Here is a 22,097-nt window from a genome sequence, read left to right as displayed (position 1 = left end):
CGTCAGCTGCAATAGCTCATCTGTGACAAGGATCGACGAGTTGTACGTTCTGAGATGCCGTTCTGCGCAGTTATTTGTCTGTTTGTGGCCCAGCTGTTAGCTGGCATGATTCTTGCCGTTCTCCTTTGACCTCTCATCAAAGAGCTGTTTTCGCCCATAGGGATGACTGGATGTTTTTTGTTTGTCACAACATTCTAGGTAAACCCTAGACGCTGTCGTGTGTGAAAAGCCCGGGAGGATGGACGTCTCTGAGATACTGGATCCGGCGCACCTGGCAACAATGACCACACCACGCTCAACGTCACTTAGGTCACTCGTTTAGCCCATGTTAACGTTCAACAGTAACTGGATGCCTGTCTACCTGCTTTATATAGCAATCCATGGCCACATGACTCACTGTCTAGGAGTGCTCCATTCTCTCGAACAGGGGGAAATGTACCTAATAAACTGTCCAGTGTCAAGTGTATATTAGAAGTGACCTAACTTGTTGTAGCTAAGTATAGATAGAAGTTGGCGAAAGCCGCAAAGCATGATAAGTCTAGTAACACACAGCGTCATGCAGCACAAGAGGAGGAGGAGTTGGTAAGATTTTAGTAGGATGGCAGTGGTGATTAAGGAGAGTGGGAACAGGTGTGGAGGCTCATTAGCGATGAGTTACAGCTGACGCTTGTTGAGGAGCTGTGTTCAAGGCAACTAGTTAAAAGTGTTGCAACAGGAGTAGAAGCTGATTGGCAATTAGTAGCAGCTGGTGCTTGTTGAGTTGCTAGGGAGCTGCGTTCAAGGGAACTAGTTAAAGTGTTGCGTTCAAGTCTGGTCCTCTCTCCTGAAATCCTTGTTCATTCTTAACACCACGTGTCAAACATATTCCACAGAGGGCCGAGTGTCTGCAGGTTTTCACTCCTCCTTTGGTGTTGAGCAATTAAGGTCACTAATTAGTAAAGAACTCCCCTCACCTGGTTGTCTAGGTCTTAATTGAAAGGGAAAAACAAAAATCCACAGACACTAGACCCTCCATGGAATGAGTTTGACAGCCCTGCTTAACACCATTAAAAGTGGAGTTAAAACAAGAGTCAAAGTGTGATAGGCCTACCTCTGGTACGTCAAACTGAAAAGTGTCTCATTCATAACTTAAACAACAATCACCATGCTGCACACATTGGAGAACAAACTGAATGTACTTTAGAAGAGTTATTCAACCATTCTTGGAGGAAAATAGAAGTCACATTTCTTTGAGTACTAAATTGCTATTAAAAGTCTATATGTTTTGGTTTATAAACCTTCATCTGGAGGCGATGCATACCAATACCAGAGGCATCACCAGAGATCTCCAGGCTTTAACAACAGTTTCCTCTTCACAAGGTACAGTAGCTGTGTTTGTGAAGGAAAGAATAACATGGGGGTGCCACACAAAGAGATGGGAGGCTCTATGGCTCATCCACATGTGTCCAACAGAAGTGTGTCTGGCCTTTAAAAATACTTAACTCTGGAAAAAGCACACCTATCTGATCCCAGTAAGGATGAGGAACACCATGAGCGTAGATTTTTCCCATGATGCCCTCCAAGCAGAGTATACTCCCAGAGACCCACCTGAAAGACATGGAATAACTCATTTGATGGGGTCAGGTTGTAAGGGTTGTTCCATTGGCTTTTACTTATGGTTTCTCATCCGATTCCCTGATTCTATTTCTATGTCACCAAGGTTCCAATTCAATTCAGCCATTATAAATCCTCAGATTCAAATTTGGGCATTTGAATCCGTTATGATACCTCACTTCGGCCTTAAATGACATAAACTGAGGGGGAAAAAAATGTAGTGGCTGGAGTTTAAATGGAGTGGACACAAGCTATGATATAAGGTATTAAAGCATACCATTTTGAAGTGACACGGTTCACAGATATTGCTCAATTGAGCTTTATGACATGGATGGTGCAAAGAAATGTAAATGTGTGAGTGCTTTCCATGGCAACAGGAAACAATACCCTTCTAGTGAAACCTGCTTAGTGCTGACTACAGTGATACATCTTTGACAGAGGTTAATGTTGGCCAACATGTGGAGATAACTATAAAAAAAAGAGACTTAATATACTCGAGGTAAAATAATACATTGTGAAATAAAGATCTATTTGAAAAAAAAATATATATATATATAAATATATATATTAAGTACAGTAAACCACAATGAACATCCTTGTTATGACTTGCTCTTGACTTGTGGCGTTTTGACACGTATGAATACCTTGACGATGATAGGGATGACAAAGTAGGAAAATATTGTAATATCAAAGGATCTCTCAAGTAGCATTTGGAGGAGTATCCCACTAAAAGAATCAAGGAGTGTCGAAAAATTCCTCCTCCTCTGTGCCAAGGAATGTCTCCTTAAATTTGTGGATTGGTAACATCAGTTTTTTAGGTACAGAAATGCCATAGTGCATTACAAAGCAGTAATCGTACAATGGTGAGTTCAAAGTGGGAATAAAAAAATAACCTGTGTTTGAGACCAGGCTATAATATTTATACAGCTGGCACAGTTTAAGGCGACATGTTCGAGTGTGTGCGAGTTTGCGGTCTGAGTTGTGTATAAAAACCCTGTGGCCTGCCTCTGCTTTAGAAACTCAACTCTGCATTGTAACAAGTCGCTCTGTAATTCCCGCTCCTAAATAAAAAGGAAAGACTGTTTTTTGGCAGATCCTCCAGCAATCCTGTGGTTTCGAGACTTAGAACGGAGGGGAATCTAGAACGTTGAAATTACACCAACACTGCCAGGTTCAACTCCAAAACATCTCAACCTAGGCTTATGATTTCCTATTCTAATGGTTGAAACCCTTTTGCTTTCAGATTCCTTGCTTCTCTTTGTACAATAAATACCCAGGTCCACAACACGGTATTGCTGCAATGGCTGTCCAAAACAAAGTGATGAAGTTATTGCCTTTTGACTGGATCTCAGTTCTCTCTCCGGCCTTGAACTCAGCATCATGGAAAGGATCATAAGAGGATCCCCAATTTCATGTGTTTGCAGTAACACCATAGCATGGCGTGATCATCACTATGGGAGGAGGTCACACAGAGAAACTGACTGACTCAGCCAAACACATCAGCAACACGGCCCCCAGGCATGATGGCAAGATGTCTTGAACTGGGCCTGAAAAAGTTCATACAGAACTTGTACATTGTTGACACGCAACTCTGAGAGTAAACATAAGGAAAACTGAAAAAGAGTAAGTCTGTCTGTTATCATCACTTCAATAGAAGGCCCGTTTTCACCACACGAGAAAAAAAACATTTCCAACAGCCAGGATTACGGTATGTATCTGTGGCGCAACAAGACCTGTATGATTTGTAGTGTTAACAGCTAATGAATTGCCTTATTCTCCCCAGTGAATAACCAAATCAATTAGACCCATATGGACTCTGTAAAACATGCCAATCATGGAATAAGGCCTTTCGTGTTGTTCTGGCACGTCCTGTTTATTAAGAGGAGGAGATCTCTTTAGTGTGCAGCAAAAACAGACCTACACTGTACCCACTGGGCAAACACTGGTTGAATCAACGTTGTTTCCACATCATTTCAATGAAATGACGTTGAATCAATGTGGAATAGGCGTCTGTGCCCAGCGGGTAATGTTTATAAAAATGCCCCAGTGTTTCACTCAAGTTCCAACCAGATACACGTTTCTGCTCATTCAGATGTGTTGTTAAATGGCCTCCTGTTGACTATGTAAACCCTCCTCCAGTACACTGTCAAATTATCTGAGCCTTTTATAAATGTCCTCACACCTACTCACTACGTTGAGTGGCTTAATCCAGTAAAAAAAAAATATATATATATATATATATATATATATCCCCTTTAAAAACGTAATACCGTCAAATTGCTAACAGACATGAACATCCTTAAAAACATCCCAGATTTAAACACTATAAAAGATTACATGAGGGACTTTTCGAACAGACCATATGTTGTTTTTGACCAATTTCACATATGAAACCACTCACTCAACTCAGGCTAACAGAGAATAGTTGCCTATGGTGGCAATAATAGAGTAGAAAAGACATTGGCTGATTCATTTCCAACCTGTTCTCAGAATGGACCATACATATTCTATAAAACCATGAATACAGCACTGTATAACGGTAATGAACCCACCCATCCAGTGTAAAGCACTAGTATGCATGGAATTCTCTCTCCCCTCTCCTTCTCTCCCTCCCATTATGCTATTCTGTGTTTTGACACAGGCACACGGTCTCCAGCCTGCCTCAGTCACAGAAGAGGAATGTTTCTTTCTCTGTCTCTCTGCTGGCAGGTCGGAACCCCAGAGCATGACGGATTCCCCCAGGGACATAAAAATGTAAACAGGAGCAGCCAGTCTCGCACTTATCAGTGCCACTGTTTCAGACTGAGATACTCCGAGAGAGGTGATCTTTAACAAGGCCTGGAAGAGGCCCCAGCCGGCCGCTGAGACCCACTCTCTCAGACTCTGAACATGTGCCAGAATTTTGGAGAAGAAAATTAATCCCCCCCCCTCTTTTTTTCTTTTTTCCCCCTCGGAGCCTGGCCGTCTCAGCGCTATCGTTCCATGATTCCCTTTGAATCGGCCCGCGTGTGAGCAGGATATGGAGCCAAGCGGGCTTCCTGCGTGGCCCGGAGAGGAAACGCTGTAATAAGCAAGGGGTGTGTGTTTAAAAATAACCCGCCTATATAAGAGGCGAGCAGGAGCCCACACACTCTCAGAACTCTCACTCGCTCTCTTCGGCACCGGCAGGGGCTCTCTGGCGCTCTTTCTCTGTCCAGCGCTCTCCGTCTCCCTCTCCCGAAAGCACACACGGAAAACGGGACAGCCTTCCTGCCGTGCGGAGGGAAGAGGAGAAGGGGAGCAGGTGTTTCCAAGAAGTTTAACAAAGACATAAAATATGCAATGTGGAGGCCCACTTTATCCAAACCAGGCATTCATAACTCTCAGACAGGGAGAAATTCAGAGCTGTTTCAAATAAGAAATAAGGACACAGATAACATGATTCAGATAAGCCTCTTAGAAAAAATGCTTTCACATGGATCTCTTTTACTTTGTAGCCTACAAATAAAAGCTGAAGATGTACAGCAGCTAAGATATAGTAGACCTGAGGGCTACAACTCCAGAGTTGTAAATCCTTGTCAAAACTATGGCATGGACACTGATTATCACATGTGTAAACTATCTAGCCTTAGAAGGCAACCCTTTATTAAAACATGGATATCAACACTGACACAAAGTGACATCACGCAAAAACACACTCAGTCAAAATTGTTGGCCATGAAGGGATGAGTGGTGCTGCTGCCTTGGGACACTAAAGTGCCCGAAAGTATGTACACGATCATCAGTGAGGGCTATGTGGACAGATGCAGGTGGTTATACACTATTTCACTTTAATGAACCACATCGTTTGGAAACAAAACACGGAGGACAGAGGAGATGGGACCCACTATTTAGGAAGATATATGTCTTCCACATTGATCGTACTATGACGTGCCAGGAAACTGCCTCCATGCCAGAGTTGTAAAGCACATGCTATAACCTCACATTCATATGGCGACCAACTGGGAAATAGTGTTCAACATGCTATCCATTAATAACTAATACAAAAGGCAGCGTCTGGGAAGTGAATTACTGTACATAGGAATGTACTTTTTATTGCCTGGGTAGTGGCGGTACATAAAAGTACTCAGCAGAGTATGTTAAGTTCTGTTCAGTTGTGCCAAAGCGAAGCAAATAATTAGCTAGCTAAATGTATCCTCCATGACTACAGATACATTAACTTAGGATGGCACTTGAATGAAATATTTAGAACCACTCAAGGAGCCTTCCCTCTGAAAGTTATGAGCCTGCGATAATATAGCACTACTCACACATAACCACTGAGTATTGAATTCCACCTAACCACCTAATCAGCAACAGCTGTGGCCTCTGTTTAGGTCATCTATCAGGGGTTGACCCACAGGGGCAGTGAATAGTTCATACCTGCTGTCTGATACTACTATGTAAGTGCTGCTGAATCACACCGTTCCCCTGTAGTCATACGAGTGGACTGCAGCCTATCGGGATTGGCTCTGTGATCTGCAACACTGAAATTCCTTATAACCTAAACAGGTGTTCAGAGATAAAATGGTCTGACTGGACATCATTCTAAGGAAGCTAAAGGAAACTACAGTGGAAACCGTTGGGAAAAGCTGGTACCTGTACCTGTTAGCTATCAACAAAATGGATGATATCCATCTCTGAGCTCCTATAGTAACTTTCATGGATAGACATAAAAAAAAGGGCAACATTCCGAGTAGCCTATTTACTGCAATATTCTATTGTCATAGAGATGCCTGGACTTTGCGAGTCACTAATATGACTTCACATCACTGATGTTTCACATCAATCTAACCACTAAACCAATCACAAGGTTGAGGTGACCCGGGAGACGTGCAGTTTTCACCAACCCTCTCATACACTGGAAACAATGTCTGGCCGTCGAACAAACCGCTTCCCTTGCATAACCGCTCTGAATCATCAAACAAGGGGAAATAGGATAAGGATATTCTTCAATGCACTCTTACTAATGCAGGGGGCTGAAAGTGTAGAGAGGGGAGGTAGATGTGTAAATAGCTGCAGGTCCACTGGGGACGATGTTCATCCATTAGGTCTAGAGTTCCTGTAAGACACGGGCTCCGATACCTTTCTGTGCTGTGACCCACCGAGAGCCTTTAAAAAAAATGTCCTACAAACGTTAAGATGAGCAGAACAATGTTTCTAGAATCTCGCCGAAGCTCAATAATCAGCCACGACTATGAATTGGGTCCAGACAGGGGCCTTGAGTTTTTCCTGATCATACAATGCTAGGCAGGTACAAATAAAGGAAACACACACAAATTCTAGTTTAATCCAGTCTATTTTAGAACATTGTTGCGACTCCTGACTTGAAAGAAAGTCACAGTAGGCGCAAAATATTTTCTAATTATGTTGGCATGTCACACATGTACGAGCAGCGTATATGTAAACCACATCATCCCAGATTCCCAACCTATAATTAATACACAGAAGGTACGATGGTCTGAGGAAAGAACAGGTTGTAAAGTGCAGATTAAAGCCACACCCATGTTTCTTTATGTCCATGGTGGTTGTTCGCAATATAATTACTTGTGTAACTGCTGCTCCTTTCATGCTGTGGGATACAGTTGTATCCGACAATCAGATCATATCCATATGGCTTTTAATCACTTCTCTCATTTGTTGACAGACTCTATGAGGATTTTCATCCATGGTCGGCTGTATTTAGGGTTATTTCAACTGAGGAACAGCAGCAGTAACGTGCATGTTTGGGTAACTGGTTAGTTGTGAACTCTCTCAAATAAATACGAATATAGTCAGACATTTGCCAGAGCCCAACTGTGAAATGCCAACCGGTTAGCCAAGTTGTACTGGCACAAAGGAACCAAAATTAGTACCAGTGCTTTGGCAATTTAATTGAGGTTCAACAGATAAACAGGCAAATAAAACATTAATGGCGGTGGTTACTGCTTGTAGACTTCATGGCATCGGGATGACCATATTTGGTTGGCTGACTAGGGAAGCTCAGATGAATCATTACATGGCCTTTATGGTTAAGACCCAGAGGGATATGAATTATGTAAGGCGGATGATAAGGTAAGCCTATTCATGTACTGCCCTTCCCCGACTACTATGTAAACACACAAACAGATAGAAAGTGAGAATGGTTTTGACACATGCACACAGTTGACACTTCACAGAAATAAGAAACAAAACACTTCAGTTCCATTGTGAGAAAAGAAAGGTATCCTTCCCGGTGCACCTGCAACTAGCAGTGCACTATTATGAATGTAACAACATTGGCAGTATCAATTGACAAGCAGTGAGGACTAGGACATTTGGATAACAAAATGAATGTCCACATCCTACTCAGTGCATGCCATTTGAGGATGATATTTGCAGTTTGCCTTATCCTTAACTGAAGGCTGTTTGTGAAACTGGCGCAAGTGACCCGATACCAGCGTGAATACCTCGCTGGACAAAGCAGGCTCAGCAGCCGCTCATTCAGCCTCATTATTTGCACCTGAATGGGGCTTCCTAGAGGCTAAACGCTTTTTTTGGCGCGTGTTTACGGGAGAGTTTGAAAGAGTGAAAATATTCAGATGTAGGCATACTTGGCGCCTGGTGGCTGCAGCGTTGTTTAAAGCCTGCTGCGCTGGGTGACTGCGTTTCTCACAAGCTGATGATACGCAAATGAGCTGAGGAGGAGAGAGATGAGTTGGTCAGGTGATGGGAGAGCCAACTGATCTGCCAAATGAAAGGTGTATGAAGGTCTATGATAAAAGGAACATGTGGTTATCTTTATATATATTTATATATATATGTATTTTGAGATGTTTTACACGAAGTGTAATCATATAACAACTTTTCCAAAAAACAACTCTCCATATAGCCTATCCTGTAATCACACTCCATTGGTCTACAATTGAGAGGACAACGCACTGTTTCCAACGTCTCCATAACCTATCCTGCAGTATATCTCTTTCATCACGGAGTGCGTTATGCTCTATGCTGCTCGGAGAACTACCCTGCATGCGCCTTGGACACGTCTTTCATATGTGTTTGGAGATAAAAACGTATGTTTTGGTTTTTGTGTATGAGGATTTTATCGGGTTGAAGGAGAAGGTATGTAATGCATTCGGGATGTACTAATATTAGCCTATATTGAAATACAATGCGTAATATTTCATCCAAAATGCGTAACTTTGACTCTCGTACCGTGCATGCGTCTTTCGGTATCGTTACCCTATTCGTAAGGTGTTAATTGCCTACTCTTCTTTTTTCAAGGGGGCGGACTTTGCCAGGCGCAGCATTACGGTTATACTTGTTAAACTCGTTTCTGTGCAGGAGGGGCTTGTATAGAGGTGTCTTTAAAGCTCGCACGAGCGCAAGAGGAAAAGCAAAGAGACTACAAGCGCTCACTGGGCTCACTGGCTTTATATAGGGCTAAATTTAGGGACGTGTAGTGCGTGTTTCCGCCGCTTCGTACAATTGGTCCAGCTTTTCAGCTACAATATTTATAAGGTATAGGAACTCCTACCAATCAAACTTTCACATGACTCTGAAACAGTACTTGAAGTGAGAAGTAGTGGTTTATACTACTACAAATAGTTTCTCGTGTGGACTCCAGTCTACATCGCGTTTGCTAATATTCTTAGACAGAAATAACGTTTGTTATTCAAGAAAATTACAACGTATGGAAATGGCCTTAACCGGGACCATTTTACCATCCATCGCTACATTTGCGAACCAAAAGGAAAAATGCTGGGAAAATGTAAGTATATTGGATGATCAATTTAGAGATGTTTGTTGGTTGTTTTACATGTTGTTGGTCAATTTATGTAACAATAAAGAAATAGCATTTCAGTCCAGATGTAGAATCAACACATATTTGTTGGTGAAGTTTAGCAATTAAACAGTTGGCCGAAATCTATAGAGAGTTTTATTTTGTTATATTATAATTTCACTAATGGTATCCTTTATTATTTCAGAGGTGGAAGGGAGAGATGGACAGGCCTGTGCATTCCAGCTGTGCTGTGGTGGAGAGCATGGACAACTGCATGGGCAGAAAAGACGAAGAAGAGCTCGATAAATTCCTGGATCTGGAGTTTATTCTCTCTAACTCCACGGGCACAGACAGCAACACTCCATCCTCCGGGACGGAGTACAGGCTAGGAGAGCAGAACAACATGTATCACTCCGGGATGCAGTCTACCTACCCGCTGCCCGAGATGAGCAGCCCACCTCCACCTTACAACAGCCTGATGGCTGAGCTCCTGCGCACTGAGCTTGACAGCAGCTTCTGCCACCAGCTTTCCGGCAACAGCATCCATGGGAGATTTCTAGTCAGTTCCTCTGCCTTCCCAAATCAGGACTTTGTAGACAACATCAAGGTCGAGCCGTCCATGGACAGTTACGGACCGCTTATGGGCATGGTGCCACAGAGCTGCCCAAAGATCAAGCAGGAGGGGAACGTTTCGTGCATGATGTCCTTCGAGCAGCCGAGACTAGCCAACTCTCCACAGGCTGCGGGGAACATGACACCACCTCTCAGCCCAGACGACCTGATGAGCTCCGAGTGTCAGCCCCAGATGTGCCACTCCATGACTTTCCCCCAGAGCTACCGCTCCGCAGCGGGATACCCTCACTCTCACCCGTCCCAACAGATGCAGCTCCCGTACCAGAGCGCACACCAGTTCGGGATGTATGAAGACGGAATGGGTATGCAGCCCACCAACCAGAGAGTGCTACTCACTCCACCGTCCTCCCCGCTGGAGATGATGGACTCAAAGCCAAAGAGGGGTCGGCGCTCCTGGCCAAGGAAGCGCACAGCGTCTCACACATGCACTTTCGCTGGATGCGGGAAAACCTACACCAAGAGCTCGCACTTGAAAGCGCACCACAGAACGCACACCGGTAAGGAATATTCCTCATTTTCTCTTTATGCTTATTGCAAACTTGAACTACTTGGCTCTATGTGTTGCAAAGAACTGCGTTGTATGTCAGTATACTTATGGTCTTTTCCATTGTGTAATTCAACAGGTGAAAAACCATACCATTGCAGTTGGGAGGGTTGTGGCTGGAAGTTCGCCCGCTCCGACGAGCTGACACGCCATTTCCGCAAGCACACTGGCCACAGGCCGTTCCAGTGCCACCTGTGTGAGCGCGCCTTCTCCAGGTCCGACCACCTCGCGCTGCACATGAAGCGACACATGTGAGAAACCACATACGATTGAGGACTATGCCAAATTAACCAAGAACAACATCAAGAAAGATGTCTCCAAAATATGTATTTCGTATTTTAGTTTATTTAAATTTGGGGGGGTAATAGGAAAACAGCATGAGAACATAAAACGTGGTCCGACTTGGCCAATTAACGAATTCTATATACAAATACTATTTTTGAAATATGTAGCTGGTACTACTTTGTTATTTTTTATCGAATAATATTTCTATAAAAGGCTTTAAACATGCATTACACGATGTTTGCATTTGTGAATTCAAGTCAACATATGAGGCTGGCCCTATACACCTCTGACGCAACTGGAATCTGACAATTACATTGTTTAACATGATGTGTTTTGATAGTCACGATAGTGCCTTCGATTATCTATATGCATCCTACGAGTGCCATATTTTCTCATGGCAAAAAAAAAACAACGTTTATGTGAGTGTTATAACTGTAAACAGAACATGAAATAAGCTTTAAGACAATGTTTTGATCTAAAACAGCCTTCCAGTCTTCAGAGGCTAGAATTGAATGTTCTGTGTGTGCATTTATCTGTTGAATAACATTTGATGTCAGGGTCTTTAAAACTATGGAAATAGTTGTCCATCTCAACATGACAAAGGGCTAAACGTCTTGTGACTTAAAACTGTTCTGTTTGGTTTTCTGAGTAAATGTATTAATGCCATGTAAATACATTTTTATATAATGTAAATAGTTTATTCTAATGTACATATTAAACTAATTGACCAACATTATTCTTGACTTTGAGTGAAATACTTGTGGCTTGCTGTCTATTATCCTGACAAAGGAAAACGGAACAGCCCTGACATCTGTGTATCATCATCACACCATACTGTAACATCACACCAGTCAACCATACTTCCTGTATCTTTACATCAACCATAAGCTATAGTTGTCCCTGTGTGAATGGCTTGCCAGCCATCCTATAGGCCAGTTCAGGCCTGAGCAGTTTACAATATAAATGTGAGTGCAATGTTTTCCATCTGTCACAGTGCCACTGCCAGAGTCTTGTGGCTCATACAGCCTATAAATACAAACATTACATTTACATAATTACAGAGACTTAATATAGATGTCCCCTCTCTGGGTCTGGGCACAGGGGCACGCCGCACTGAAAGAGAAAGGAACCCTAGTCCCTGCCTCAATGAGAAGAACCAATGGGAGGGGTGGAAAGTTCAGTGGGGCTTAGAAGAGAGTGACACGAAGGTTATGCATCTGTTAGCCTGGATTTGAGTCTCACAATGAATGTACTTGTTCCTTAAATATTCCATAGAATCAAACCTTTCACTTCAAGTAGCCTCTGAGTTAGGCTCCGTTGTCTTATATCAATGTTGATAAAGCATGAAACAGTAATGAGCAGCTATCACTTAAACATGGTTGCACATTCTTCAAAGTGCATTTTTAAGTTGGTATGCTGTCCAAAAAACAAAGCACCTCCACTCTGGAAGGAGCAAGGAGTTAAAATCATATGAAGTGGCCCAGAGTACAACAACATTTTACCCATGATCCATCTCTTAATCAGGGGCCTTCAGCCTGTGTATTTGGGTCACATGACAACATTCCTGCACAATAAGTCAGGTGTAGTTAGGTGCCTTCAGAATAAACGCTTCTTTACTGTGTTATGGGCCTAATTATGTACTTTGGCTATGTATAAAAACAGGCAGAGTGAGAGAGAGAGAGAGAGAGAGAGAGAGAGAGAGAGAGAGAGAGAGAGAGAGAGAGAGAGAGAGAGAAAGAAATGGGCAACCTTTGTGAACTGACAAGCTCACAACAATGTCTCTACATTGGCTCGATGGGGAAGCATAAGAGACAACTTTTTCTTCAAGTGTTACAACTTCTGGGTGCCCGTGCCAGTTTCGAGAAAAGAGGAAGTAGGAGTGCCACTATGATTAGCCAATTTACTCAAGTGAAAAATCAAACATTCTCATTTCACTTTTTGCTCAGTGTAATAATAACATCTAGAAGCGAGTGTGGGAAGATTGAAGTGTGAGTTAGGGGACAGAGGTCATGTATCCATATGGTTAATGCATTTGGTCATCCATGCAAGCTGTCTATCTATAAACAAACAAGAAAAGAGTGTGTATTCCACAGGCTTTCATTGCTATCTGGTTTCCCCTTTAGATGGCTCAAATTACAGGCTTACAAAAAGGAATTTCCTTCATTACAATATGTTTACATCTATTCCACATCACATATGCAGCACATCATTGTCATTCAGAATTATCTCTGAATCTGATCTAACGCATGATGTTTTTCAAAGTGCATGCCTTGCTTTTGAAACTCCTTTCGCCACAATAACACTCAAGTTACTCTGCTCCAGATTCAGCCGAAAATGTATCTGTATCTCTTAGTACGAAACCATTCATAACACACAGTGTTCACTGGCTCTTTGCCATGGCACACCTGAAACTGCATGCTAGAGATCAAAATCAAAGAACATTTAGAGAGCCAAGAGGCACGAATGCTGTTATTCCTACTTTGTTGTTGAATTTAGGGTTGGTGTATCAGAACTGTTCCTCTAGTGATAAGTACTGTTCTAAAAGGTCAAAGTAGGTGATTGTCATAGTTTTAGGACTATCTCCTAATGTTACCATCCTTATGTGCAGATGTACAGGTAACTGCCAAAATAAAGGAAACACCAACATAAAGTATCTTGGGACACCACGAGCCAGAACAGCTTCAATGCACCTTGGCATAGATTCTACAAATATCTGGAACTCTATTGGAGGGATGCGATGCCATTCTTCCACAAGAAATTCCATCATTGGTGGTGGAAAAACTCTGTCTCAGGCACCGCTTCAGAATGTCCCCTAAGTGTTCAATTGGGTTTAGAACTGGTGACTGAGACAGCCATGGCATATGGTTTACATCGTTTTCATTCTCATCAAACCATTCAGTGACCACTTGTGCCCTGTGGATGGGGGGCATAGCCATGGTGGCCAAAATAATGGCCTGCCCAGCATTGTTATACACAACCCTAAGCATGATGGGATGTTAATTGCTTAATTATATCAGGAACCACACCTGTGTGGAAGCACCTGATTTCAATATACTTAGTATCACACGTGTTTCCATTATTTTGGCAGTTACCTGTATGTAGGCCTAATTCAAGTTGTTTTATATTAGGTATACTTTAGTCTGAAGTGAGCACTTTCAGAATTTCTGCCAGGTCAGAGAAACTATGCATAAACATGGTTGGCTGCATTTCGCTGCAGTTTATCATGCATATATGCTGCTTTACACAGAGTATCTTCACAAGCAACAGCATAATTGTATACAATTCTACAGGGGATGGTTCCATAAAAAAAGGTCAACAAAGTAGTAAGTCCATAGAGAGGACATGGAGAAGGCAGCTTTCTAAAGCTCTACAGCACAAGCTATAGACATATGTTTGAGTTTTATATTAAAGCTCGGAAAGGGGGAAAGAGCATTGAGTGCTGAAAATGAAGGGTGAGTGAGTGAGTCAAATTAGATGTTATTTGTCATATGCTTCTTAAAACAACAACTGGTAGACTAACAGTGAAATACTTACGGGCCCTTGAGTGAGTGAGTGAGTGAGTGAGAGAGTGAGTGAGTGAGTGAGTGAGTGAGTGAGTGAGTGAGTGAGTGAGTGAGTGAGTGAGTGAGTGAGTGAGTGAGTGAGTGAGTGAGTGAGTGAGTGAGTGAGTGAGTGAGTGAGTGAGTGAGTGAGTGTGTAGAGATCACTATCACAGCTGGCCTCCAATGGGCAACCAAGCACACACACATTTCAGTTTCCAGTAATGACGATCGACAGTATATTCACCAAGACTCCGAGGAACACGATAGTCCTGGCCTCCATAGTCAATGTGAAGACCCGACATCTCATATTGACATCCTGTCTGAGTCAAATGTACAACATCAATCATACCAGGAAAGAGTTTATCTCAGTGGATTCCTAGACTTCACGGCAGCCAAGGGCCATTTACCACGTGGGGAAAAGTGGGAATGTCATGGGATGAGTACACCACCTACTGGAGCTGTTTGGAAGCTCCTCGGTGGAAGACACTCATCCGGTCTATGGAGGAACAACATAGTATTGCTTCAGTGCATAGAACAAAAGATAGATTTCTCAAAGATAAGCGTCAGACTATGAATTACATGGAGTGAGAGAGTACTCAGAGGGTCAATCTGGACTGTTTTAGCCAGCATTCCTCCCCTGACAGTCAGTCCTATTGAGTTTGTTTTTTTCCACAACATCCCTGGGGCAGCCCTGCTCTGGAGCAGCAAGCCCCACTCTCTCCCTCACAACAGCTGATTAAATAGACTGGGCTAAGGGAACTGGAACTGCTGCTCCTGCTCCTGAGGACCAGGGCTAATTATGTATTAACTATAGCAGATTGGTTACAGGAGGGGTGGTTCTCTTAATTGTTTTCTTAGCCATTCCGAGTTCTTGGAGCTGAGGCCGAGAAACACTATGGCCACCAGCTAGCTAGCTGTCAGAGAGTTGGGGTCTCCGTGTATCAGCCCCAGCAGGGTGAAGGTCCCCTTACAGATACCTCTGACAGCTAAGGACCCCCAACTCCCCTAAGGGTGTGTGTGTGTGTGTGTGTGTGTGTGTGTGTGTGTGTGTGTGTGTGTGTGTGTGTGTGTGTGTGTGTGTGGATGTGGAGTGTAAACATTCTCCAACATCATGAGGCATTAAACTAGCACCCCAAGCTCCTCCACAGCTGGGAAGGAATATCCTATTATTTCCCCGAAATCTCTTTAAAAAGGGGGGTGTGGTGCCACTATTTGCCTGGTGAAAACACTTGTGTTGAAATATGCTGCTAGTGACAACATGACTACATGTGCAACCTTTCTGCTCATAAAATGTCAAGTGCTTGCTAAGAAAACATGTCAGTTCAGTCACTCTCTTGGTAAAAGTAAATGTCAACACTAGTAAATACCCGAAAAAGAACGCACAAATATGGATACAAACACTGAAGGGACAATTTGTGAGGCGATCATATCTTCAATAAGTCTCCATGACCCATTTTCCTCCTTAAAAGCAATGGCAATTTCATTTCCACACTACCATTAACATAAGGTAAATAAAAACGTACCTAGGAATTTCCTGTTATTTCATACGGACACAGTTAACATTCCGAACACAGGACTTGCTTAGGTTTCAAGTAATATGTCCAAAAATGTAGTCTGTCGACTGAGAATTATTTTCACACTTGCAGCTGTATCCTTGAAATATAGACGACTGTAATTCACTGCCCATTTTACTGCCTGGTGTTGCTTTTTGGCAGGTCTGGCGTTTGGGGTACCATCAATGAGCATCTTGTCTGGAGCTTCAGATGTAGTATTTAGTAGTTTGAGGGAGTCTTAATTCAAAAGGTCAGGAAGTATGAACCAACACACCTGGGGGGGTAAATAAAGTCTATGAACCTTTCGTTTGTTTATGTAGATTTACTGTACATACTGGTACTAGATCATAGCAGACTGCGGTTGACATGAAACAGCAACCATTGGAGTCATATTTAAGGCTATTATTATTTATTATGGATCCCAGCAACCATTGGAGTCATACTTAAGGCTATTATTATTTATTATGGATCCCCATTAGCTGTTGCCAAGGCAGCAGCTACTCTTCCTGGGGTCCAGCAAAATTAAGGCAATTTATACCATTTTAAAAACATTACAATACATCCACAGATTTCACAACACACTGTGTGCCTCTACTCTACTACTACCACAGATCTACAGTACAAAATCCATGTGTACGTCTATATATAGTGCGTATGTATCATCAAATCAAATCAACGTTTATTTGTCACGTGCGCCAAATACAACAGGTGTAGGTAGACCTTACAGTGAAATGCTTACTTACAGGCTCTAACCAATAGTGCGGAGGGAAAAAAGTATGTGTGTGTGTGTGTGTGTGTAGGTAAGTAAAGAAATAAAACAACATCATGTATGTGTATTTATGTGTCTGTGACTATGTTTGTGTCCCCACTGTTCCATAAGGTGTATTTTTATCTGTTATTTAAATTAAACTTTACTCCTTGCATCAGTTACTTGATGTGAAATGAGTCCCATGTAGTTATGGCTCTATGTAGTACTGTGCACCTCCCATAGTCTGTTCTGGACTTGGGGACTGTGACGAGACCTCTGGTGGCATGTCTTGTGGGGTATTCATCAGTGTCCGAGCTGTGTGCCAGTAGTTCAAACAAACACCACGGTTGATTCAACATGTCAATACCTCTCATAAATACAAGTAGTGATGAAGTCTATCTCTCCACTTTGAGCCAGGAGAGATTGACATGCAAATTATTAATGTTAGCTCTCTGTGTACATCCAAGGGCCAGCCGTGCTGCCCTGTTCTGAGCCAATTGCAATTTTCCTAAGTCCATTTTTGTGGCACCTGACTAACTTATTCCTTGCCATCTACTCTGAAACTAACTGCAGATTTTTGTTAAGTGTTAAGGGTCATTTCAGTTACTGTAGTAGCTGGCATGTATAGTGCTGAGTCATCCACATACATTTACTCAAAGCCAGTGGTATGTCCTTAGTAAAGATTGAAAAAAGCAAGGGGCCTAGACAGCTGCCATGGGGAATTCCTGATTGTACCTGAATTATGTTGGAGAGGCCAAGATTAAAGAACACCCTCTGTGTTTTGTTAGACAGGTAACTCTTTATCCACAATTTAGCAGGGGGTGTAAAGCCATAACACACACATTTTTCCAGCAGTAGACTATGATCGATAATGTCAAAAACTGCACTGAAGTCTAACAAAACAGCCCGTAGAATATTTTTATGATCAATTTCTCTCAGCCAATCATCAGTCATTTGTGTATGTGCTGTGCTTGTTGAATGTCTTTCCCTATAAGCGTGCTGAAAGTTTGTTGTCAAGTTTTTTACAGTAAAATAGTATTGTATCTGGTCAAACACCTTTTTTTCCAAAAGTTTACTAAGGCTTGGTAACAGGCTGATTGGTCGGCTATTTGAGACAGTAAAGTTTTTAAAATTATTCTTAGGTAGCGGAATGACTTTTGCTTTCCTCCAAGCCTGGGGGCACACACTTTCTAGTACACTTAAATTGAATATTTTTAAATGTTTAATTTCACCTTTATTTAACCAGGTAGGCAAGTTGAGAACAAGTTCTCATTTACAATTGTGACCTGGCCAAGATAAAGCAAAGCAGTTTGCCACATACAACAACACAGAGTTACACATGGAGTAAAACAAACATACAGTCAATAATACAGTAGAAAAATAAGTCTATATACAATGTGAGCAAATGAGGTGAGATAAGGGAGGTAAAGGCAAAAAAGGCCATGGTGGCGAAGTAAATACAATATAGCAAGTAAAACATTGGAATGGTAGATTTGCAGTGGAAGAATGTGCAAAGTAGAGATATAAATAATGGGGTGCAAAGGAGCAAAGTAAATAAATAAATACAGTAGGGGGAGAGGTAGTTGTTTGGGCTAAATTATAGATGGGCTATGTACAGGTGCTGTAACCTGTGAGCTGCTCTGACAGCTGGTGCTTAAAGCTAGTGAGGGAGATAAGTGTTTCCAGTTTCAGAGATTTTTGTAGTTCATTCCAGTCATTGGCAGCAGAGAACTGGACGGAGAGGCTGCCAAAGGAAGAATTGGTTTTGGGGGTTACCAGATATGAAGATATGGCAAATATGAGTGGCAATATCGTCCGATTGTCACGCCCTGGCCTTAGTTATCTTTGTTTTCTTTATTATTTTGGTTAGGCCAGGGTGTGATATGGGTGATTTATGTGTTTTGACTTGTCTAGGGGTTTTTGTAGATTTATGAGGTTGTGTTCAGTTTAGGTGTCTAGGTAAGTCTATGGTTGCCTAAATTGGTTCTCAATCAGAGGCAGGTGTTTATTGTTGTCTCTGATTGGGAACCATATTTAGGCAGCCATATTCTTTGGATATTTTGTGGGTGATTGTTTCCTGTCTTTGTGTTTTATGCACCAGTTAGGACTGTTACGGTTTTCACGTTTATTGTTTTGTAGTTTGTTCATGTGTGAGTTTTCTTATTAAAGAACCATGAACTATAACCACGCTGCGTTTTGGTCCGCCTCTCCTTCCCAGGAAGAAAGCAGTGACAAAATCACCCACCACAACAGGACCAAGCGGCGTGGTGACAGGCAGCGGCAGGAGGAGCAGCGATGTCAGGATTATTGGACTTGGGAGCAGAATCTGGACTATACGACTTGGGAAGAGATAGACAGGTGGGCGGTCAACCCAGGGAGAGTGCCGGAGCCCGCCTGGGATTCGCTGGAGCAGTGCGAGGAGGGTTATAGGAGAATGGAGTTGGAGAAACGGGGGGGAGAAAGTATGGCGAAGCCAGGTAGGAGACCTGCGCCAACTTCCTGTGCTTACCGGAGAGCGAGAGAGACCGGGCAGGCACCGTGTTATGCTGTGGAACGCACGGTGTCCCCAGTGCGGGTGCATAGCCCGGTGCGGTACATACCAGCTCCTCGTATCGGCCGGGCTAGAGTGGGCATCGAACCAAGTGCCATGAAGCCGGCTCTACGCATCTGGTCTCCAGTGTGTCTCCTTGGGCCGGCGTACATGGCACCAGACTTACGCATGGTGTCCCCGGTTCGCCTGCACAGCCCAGTGCGGGCTATTCCACCTTGCCGTACCTGCCGTACCCAGTATTCCCTGTTCCTCCTCCCCGCACTCGACCTGAGGTGCGTGTCCTCGGCCCAGTACCACCAGCGCCGGCACCACGCACCAGGCCTTACAGTGCGCCTCGTCTGTCCAGATCTGCTAGAGTCTCCCGTCTGTCCAGAGCTGCTACAGTCTCCCGTCTGTCATGAGCCGCTAGAGTCTCCCGTCTGTCCAGAGCCGCTAGAGTCTCCCGTCTGTCCAGAGCCGCTAGAGTCTCCCGTCTGTCCAGAGCCGCTAGAGTCACCCGTCTGTCCAGAGCCGCTAGAGTCTCCCGTCTGTCCAGAGCCGCTAGAGTCTCCCGTCTGTCCAGAGCCGCCAGAGTCTCCCGTCTGTCCAGAGCCGCTAGAGTCTCCCGTCTGTCCAGTGCCGCTAGAGTCTCCTGTCTGTCCAGAGCCGCTAGAGTCTCCCGTCTGTCCAGAGCCGCCAGAGTCTCCCGTCTGTCATGAGCCGCTAGAGTCTCCCTGTCTGTCCAGAGCCACCAGAGTCTCCCGTCTGTCCAGAGCCGCTAGAGTCTCCCGTCTGTCCAGAGCCGCTAGAGTCTCCCGTCTGTCTGTCCAGAGCCGCTGTCCAGAGTCACCCGTCTGTCCAGAGCCGCTAGAGTCTCCCGTCTGTCCAGAGCCGCTGTCCAGAGTCTCCCGTCTGTCCAGAGCCGCCAGAGTCTCCCGTCTGTCCAGAGCCGCTAGAGTCTCCCGTCTGTCCAGTGCCGCTAGAGTCTCCTGTCTGTCCAGAGCCGCTAGAGTCTCCCGTCTGTCCAGAGCCGCCAGAGTCTCCCGTCTGTCATGAGCCGCTAGAGTCTCCCGTCTGTCCAGAGCCACCAGAGTCTCCCGTCTGTCATGAGCCGCCAGAGTCTCCCGTCTGTCATGAGCCGCCAGAGTCTCCCGTCTGTCATGAGCCGCCAGAGCCGCCGGTCAGCATGGCGCCGCCAGAGCCGCCGGGATCCTCCAGAGCCGCCAGTCAGAGGGGTCTTCCAGAGCCGCCGGTCAGCCGGGATCTTCCAGAGCCAGCCGCCGGTCAGCCGGGATCTTCCAGAGCCGCCGGTCAGCCAGGATCCGCCAGAGCCGCCGGTCAGCCAGGATCCGTCAGAGCCGCCGGTCAGCCAGGATCCGCCAGAGCCGCCGGTCAGCCAGGATCCGCCAGAGCCGCCATTCAGCCAGGATCTGCCAGAGCCGTCAACCTGCCTGAGCTACCTCTTAGTCCTGAGCTACCCCTCAGTCCTGAGCTACCCCTCGGTCCTAAGCTTCCTCAGTAATGAGGCACCCCTCAGTCCAGTTGGGCCCTTTGTTAGGGTTACTAGGCCAAGGTCGGCGGCGAGGGTCGCCACTCAAAGGACGCTAAAAAAGCGGACAAAGACTATGGTGGAGTGGGGTCCACGTCCCGTGCCAAAGCCGCCACCGTGGACAGACGCCCACCCAAACCCTCCCCTATGGGTTTAGGTGTGCGGCAAGGAGTCCGCACCTTTGGGGGGGTACTGTCACGCCCTGGCATTAGTTATCTTTGTTTTCTTTATTATTTTGGTTAGGCCAGGGTGTGATATGGGTGATTTATGTGTTTTGACTTGTCTAGGGGTTTTTGTAGATTAATGGGGTTGTGTTCAGTTTAGGTGCCTAGGTAAGTCTATGGTTGCCTAGATTGGTTCTCAATCAGAGGCAGGTGTTTATTGTTGTTTCTGATTGGGAACCATATTTAGGCAGCCATATTCTTTGGTATTTTGTGGGTGATTGTTTCCTGTCTTTGTGTTTTATGCACCAGTTAGGACTGTTACGGTTTTCACGTTTATTGTTTTGTAGATTGTTCATGTTTGAGTTTTCTTATTAAAGAACCATGAACTATAACCACGCTGTGTTTTGGTCCGCCTCTCCTTCCCAGGAAGAAAGCCGTGACACCGATATTATCCTCATTAATTTTCCATCCAAGTTGTCAGACCCCGGTGGCTTGTCATTGTTAATAGACAACAATAATTTGTTCACCTCTTCCACACTCACTTTACGGAATTCGAAATGACAATGCTTGTCTTTCATAATTTGGTCAGATAGACTTGGATGTGTAGTGTCGGCGTTTGTTGCTGGCATGTCATGCTTAAGTTTGCTAGTCTTACCAATGAAAAAATCATAGTAGTAGTTGGCAATATCAGTTGGTCTTGTGATGAATGAGCCATCTGATTCAATGAGTGATGGACCTGAGTTTGCCTTTTTTACCAAAATGTAATTTAAGATGCTACAAAGCTTTTTACTATTATTCTTTGTCATTTATCTTTGTTTCATAGTGTAGTTTCTTCTTCTTTTTATTCAGTTCAGTCACATGAATTCTCAATTTACAATACGTTTGCCAATCGGTTGAGCAGCCAGACTTATTTGCCATTCCTATTGCCTCATCCCTCTCAACCATACAATTTTTAAATTCCTCATCAATCCACGGGGATTTAACCGTTTTTACAGTCATTTTCTTAATGGTTGTATGTTTTATAAGTAACTGTAATAAGCAATTTCACAAATGTGTCAAGTGCAGCATCTCTTTGCTCCTCATTACACATCATGGACCAACAAAGATTCAACAACATAGGAATCACTACACTTGCAGCACTGATGGAATCCTTAAGATTCATACTAAAGAAAAAACACAATTTCCACTGCCTGT

The 22,097-nt window shown here is 43.9% G+C and overlaps 1 protein-coding gene across 1 annotated transcript; it reads left to right on the top strand.

Annotated features, from left to right (window-relative positions):
- The first annotated feature begins 8,959 nt into the window (after positions 1-8,959).
- Positions 8,960-11,553, top strand: klf2a (Kruppel-like factor 2a). The gene is made up of 3 exons (XM_042322055.1): positions 8,960-9,343; positions 9,561-10,485; positions 10,612-11,553. Exons 1-3 carry the CDS (start codon positions 9,266-9,268, stop codon positions 10,785-10,787), a joined length of 1,179 nt encoding a protein of 392 aa, XP_042177989.1. The 5' UTR covers positions 8,960-9,265; the 3' UTR covers positions 10,788-11,553.
- Positions 11,554-22,097: the final 10,544 nt, after the last annotated feature.

The sequence above is a fragment of the Oncorhynchus tshawytscha genome, linkage group LG05 (genome assembly GCF_018296145.1).
Source record: "Oncorhynchus tshawytscha isolate Ot180627B linkage group LG05, Otsh_v2.0, whole genome shotgun sequence".
NCBI lineage: Eukaryota > Metazoa > Chordata > Actinopteri > Salmoniformes > Salmonidae > Oncorhynchus > Oncorhynchus tshawytscha.
This window is presented reverse-complemented; position numbering and strand designations above follow the sequence as displayed.